This window comes from Puntigrus tetrazona, unplaced genomic scaffold, assembly GCF_018831695.1.
Source record: "Puntigrus tetrazona isolate hp1 unplaced genomic scaffold, ASM1883169v1 S000000151, whole genome shotgun sequence".
NCBI classification, from domain to species: domain Eukaryota; kingdom Metazoa; phylum Chordata; class Actinopteri; order Cypriniformes; family Cyprinidae; genus Puntigrus; species Puntigrus tetrazona.
In genome coordinates this window covers 285,001-287,500 of record NW_025047827.1, presented here as the reverse complement: position 1 = coordinate 287,500, position 2,500 = coordinate 285,001, and the positions used below count along the sequence as shown (strand labels likewise).

At 39.3% G+C, this 2,500-nt stretch overlaps 1 protein-coding gene across 1 annotated transcript in view; it reads right to left on the bottom strand.

Annotated features, from left to right (window-relative positions):
* Nucleotides 1–2,500, bottom strand: part of clcn2b (chloride channel, voltage-sensitive 2b) — a 63,716-nt gene that overhangs the window by 26,354 nt on the left and 34,862 nt on the right. The window contains exons 6-8 of the mRNA XM_043230447.1: nucleotides 2,462–2,500; nucleotides 1,388–1,465; nucleotides 26–104 (exon numbers count right to left, since the gene is read on the bottom strand). The exon at nucleotides 2,462–2,500 is cut by the window's right edge and continues 95 nt beyond it. Coding sequence (XP_043086382.1) covers nucleotides 26–104; nucleotides 1,388–1,465; nucleotides 2,462–2,500 — 196 coding nt within the window. The remainder of the gene's footprint in view (nucleotides 1–25; nucleotides 105–1,387; nucleotides 1,466–2,461) is intronic.

Genomic DNA, 2,500 nt, shown 5'->3' with positions numbered 1-2,500 from the left:
TATTGAACGCTGTTTGAGGTCTGACCTCCGATAGGAGCAGCAAAGCAGCATCCGACCCCGACAGCGCAGGCCGCCGCAAGCATCTCGATGTTCCTGGACTCGTTCTGTTCAACACACACAGCGGGGAAATCAACACACACACACACACACACACACACACACACACACACACACAGCAGAAGTACACACACACACCAGCACACTCGGGACTGTTCGATACACAGAGACAATCAAGCACAAAAGAAAAAATACAAAAAATCTACTTGCACGAAGTCACGAGCTACAAAACACACACCGTCTATCTACAAACACACACACACACACACACACACACACACAAACATAGACACACACCTGTGTTTGGTAAACCTATTCACAGACGGATATCCCTGTTAGTTTTATCCTCAAAAAGGAAAACTTCATTGAGAGAAATGCAAAAATATATACATTTTAGATTTTGGAAACAAACACACACACACACACACACACACACACACACAGAACACACACACATTTCATTGTAAGAACTCTACTTTGTTGTAATGTTTTTATACTGTACAGACTGTGTGTTTTATGTTCCCTTACAAGAAAATACTAACATTTTTAGTAAAAAAAAATATATATATATATATATATATATATATATATTCTCCTTGTAATACCAGCGTTATTATAAACATTTGTGTCCTCATAAGTCACAAAAATGTGCATGCACACACACACACACACACACACACACACACACACACACACACACACACGCACACACACACACACACACACACACACACACACACACACGCACACACACACGCACACACACACACTCATAATATGCTTGCAGATTAGTTTTTATACTTATATTTTTCCCATTTCCATGCAGTTCTTCCTCACTAGACCCTCATTACTGTGCAATAATATTTTACAGTAAGAACTAGTGCCGTTAAACAATAATCTTTTTTTTTTTTTTTTCACATATCTGTGTGTTCTGTGCATCTTTATTACTTACAAATAACAGGCACACACATAGTACTCATTTTTTAAATATTTACATGCATTTACGTGTCTATATTTATATTATAAAAATGTATATGGCATTTATATTTAATATATAAACATTTTTCTGAAATGCACGCATCTCAAATGTTTTATTGTGTTTTTCTGAAATGCATGCATGTGTGCATTTATATACATAATAATACATAAAACGGTATATAATAAACGTACATATTATACACTAAGATATATTACGTAAACTTTCATTTTCAATGCAGATTAATCGTTTGACAGCACCAGTAAAAAATGATGCAATTTTTAAAGCATAGAAAACAGCATTATTTGAGGAATTTTCTCAGAATTTGCTGGCTGTGATTTTTGTTTTAATTACCTCATAAATGCCGCCAAAGAAGGACATGAATTTGCAGAGAAGAGCGGCACACAAGCTGGCGATGTGCACAAAGGGACCCTACAGGACAGAAAACACAGTGCATGTGATCAGCTCAACCTCAGCCGGGAAAAGACCAAGAACAGTTCGGCTTTGAATAGATCTCCTGCTGAACTCGAATCTCAGTGTTATACAGTAACTTACAATGCCTTTATTAAAGGAACACTACACTTTTTTTGGAAATAGGTTAATAGTTAATAAGCTTGTTTTTCTGTTCGGACCCATCCCCGGGTCCGGCGACAGCACTTTTAGCGTAGCTTAGCATAGATCATTGAATCCGATTAGACCGGTAGCATCGTGTTCAGCAGTTCCCAGTTATACCGGCCAAACGTTCATTTTCCGCCGCTCTTAGCACACGATATAACTACAGAAGTGTCGGGTTTTAAACGGTACCAACTGACGAAACTCTCGGGCCATTGTCGAACGCGACGCTACCGGTCCAATCGGATTCAATGATCTATGCTAAGCTACGCTAAAAACGCTATCGCCCGACCCGGAGATCACCCGAACGGATTCAAAAACGGTAAAACTCAACTTAATGCTGGAGAAACGAGCCTGTTTGCATAAATAAAGCGTTAATTAGTAGATCACGCTAACATCAGACTGCTGATAAACTGACAAGATCTGCAAAAACGCATTTACATTTCAAGATATTTCGCGGCAAACTGCGCATATTTCAGCATATCTGAAATAAAAAGTATAGACTAGGACAAACATGAACCTATAGGTGCACAAAAGACAGCTCGGGTTCATTTGTAGCAATGGACAACAACACATTATCAATTTTATGGGACATTGAGATCATATTTCATGAAGATATTTCATTTTTGATTAGTGATACGCATTATAATAACAATAAAGATTTCCAAACGGTCGTATCTCAGACGAATGCCGTCCGACCGCAACGAACCAGACATCGATGCAAAGCTTTCGATCGTCTTTTATGCGACGCACGAGTCTCGATTTTTCGAAAATAGCCCCTCGAAAGCAAGGATGGACTGGCCGCTGACCGCTCACCTCCTTGCCCAGAGGAAGCCCGCTGCCCAGCGCGCAGGT